The 2500-nt window shown below is 40.4% G+C and overlaps 1 protein-coding gene across 1 annotated transcript in view; it reads right to left on the bottom strand.

Annotated features, from left to right (window-relative positions):
- The window catches only part of chrd (chordin), a 36024-nt gene that overhangs the window by 30300 nt on the left and 3224 nt on the right, over nucleotides 1-2500 (bottom strand). The window contains 1 exon segment of the mRNA XM_048264075.1: nucleotides 488-575. Within this exon segment, the coding sequence (XP_048120032.1) occupies nucleotides 488-575 (88 nt within the window).

Here is a 2500-nt window from a genome sequence, read left to right as displayed (position 1 = left end):
GTCTTCAGAGCCCCTTTCTCTACCTCTCTCTCTCTCTCTTTCTCTCTCTTCATCCCCCTCTCTCTCTCTCCCTCTCTCTCTTCATCCCCTCTCTCTCTCTCCTATTTTCTCTCTACATCCCTCTCTCTCTCCTGTTTTCTCTCTCTACATCCCTCTCTCTCTCTCTCTTTCTCTCTCTACATCCCTCTCTCTCTCTCTCTTTCTCTCTCTACATCCCTCTCTCTCTCCTGTTTTCTCTCTCTACATCCCTCTCTCTCTCTCTCTCTTTCTCTCTCTACATCCCTCTCTCTCTCTCCCTCCTGATGCAGTATTGGTATATGCAGGAGTATTGGCAATAATGGAGACATGTCTCTGGCAGATGAGTGTGTCCTGAGAATGTATCAAGAGAATGTATAAAGTGTATTGTTGCATAGAAAACTGGAGAACAACCCAACACACAAACACATTTGATCTCTCTCTCTCTCTCTCTCTCTCTCTCTCTCCTCACCATGTCTGTGTCAGCCTTGGGTACGCTGAACTCAAATGCAGTGTTTCCATCGGAGTCCAGAAACATGATACGACTGGGCCGTGCAAAGCTGAGAGAGAGAGAGAGAGAGAGAGAGAGAGAAAGAGACATAAAGTTGATTATTAACATGTAGCTTTGGCAACAATGACTTTACTCATTTATGCCAATAAAGCCCCTTTGAATTTGGATATGAATTTGAATTTGAGAGAGAGAGAGAGAGATAGAGAGATAGAGAGAGAGATAGAGATAGAGATAGAGAGGTGGAAGATGCACCGAGACTGTGAGGAAATACAGTGAGCATACAACACAATATCCATGACATTTATTGTGCTCTTATATGCTATCCTGCTCATCCTATCTAATGTAATGTAAATCATAAATCAGGTTTCTCGGCCAAGTACACTTGCTTACACAAGGAATTTGGTCTCTGCATTTATCCCATCCGTGAATTAGTGAAAGACACTCAGCACACAGCAGACATGGGGGACTTGAGTCACATTTTTTAAGACTTGAGACTTGCTTGATCAACATGTATAAAAGACTCGACCTGACTTTGACTTGCTATTCATGACTTGAGACTTGACTTAGACTTGAGACAAATGACTTGAAATGACTTGATTTTTATTTATTTATTTTTTTCATAGATATTAAGGAGTTAACTTTACGATTTTAGAAAATCTGCTTAGGTGCTGTTGCATGCGTCACGCGAGTTACCTGTCATTGTTACCAAGTGACGCGACAGACCAACAGCAAGTGCCAGATCAAATGAGACAGACTGAGGTAGGCTAATTTGCAAATATGGAAGGCTCTACATTTATACCAAAACATAATAATGTTTGGCTTCACAGACGTGAAATGAAGGAGAAATGAACAGCAGTATGCAAGTGTGCAAAATAGCGACATAACCACCACCACGTTGATTTTCATCCGTCAGAAGTTAGTCGTGTTAGAAACCTAACGTCAAATTTGAGGCATGTTAAGAGTTTGGTTTAAATCTATTATGCTTTTTAGTTAACGCCATATTAGGTTAAAATGTGTGAAATGGCAAAGTGAAACATTTCTAAACATTCTAAGTTTAATCTTGATATATAGCGAAAATGTTGCCAATGTAACCTAAAGTAAGCGCCTCTCTTTCTCCCTCCCTCTTAAACACGTGCCTGTTCCATATACGTTACAGCCTAGTAGTAGGCTAACAACATTAAGTATGCCTAGCTAACAATCAGCATAGAAAATTAGCTTACTTTACATGTTAGGTTTATGTATAATATGATATAGCATTGATGGTCCTAAAACCCACTGCGCTGTCGCGCTTGTCAAAGTTTGGCAGTGACGTCGGCGGCAGCGTTTGATTGATTGATTAGTTCACTTTTTCAACATTATTGAGTCCCTGGAGATGTGACCGGTCAGGACAGGTGTAACTTGAACTGTTTGAATATATTTTCATGATTTGATGTAGCTTACCTAATATTTGAGGCATATTGAAACAATAATAGGATATTTTATAATAGGTCTACTTGAAATACATTTATTTTTATTCGTATACATTTCATCTTATTCTATAAACCGTTCAGATGTAGGCTATGTGGCTTGAATGAATGCAATGTCTATTTGTTTGTTACAAATAAAACTCCAGCAGTTCATAACTAGCCTATTGTAGCTTATTTTAAAATGAAAAATGGGTAAATCATCATGAATGTGTATGATTTGGCTATGACTTGACTTGACTTGCTTGACCCAAGCTATGACTTGACTTGACTTGCTTGACTGTCACAAAAAATGACTTGGACTTGCTTGAGACTTGAAGGTTAAGACTTGAGACTTGCACATGTGTGACTTAATCCCACCTCTGGCACACAGTGAACACACAGTGAGGTGAAGCACACACTAATGAGAGCGCAGTGAGATGCCTGCTACAGCGGCGTTGGGGAGCAGTGAGGGGTTAGGAGGCTTGCTCAAGGGCACTTCAGCCGTGCCTACTGGTCGGGGTTCGAACCA

The sequence above is a fragment of the Alosa alosa genome, chromosome 15, assembly GCF_017589495.1.
Source record: "Alosa alosa isolate M-15738 ecotype Scorff River chromosome 15, AALO_Geno_1.1, whole genome shotgun sequence".
NCBI lineage: Eukaryota > Metazoa > Chordata > Actinopteri > Clupeiformes > Clupeidae > Alosa > Alosa alosa.
The sequence above is the reverse complement of the archived record's forward strand: the minus strand, read 5'-3'. Positions and strand labels throughout refer to the sequence as shown.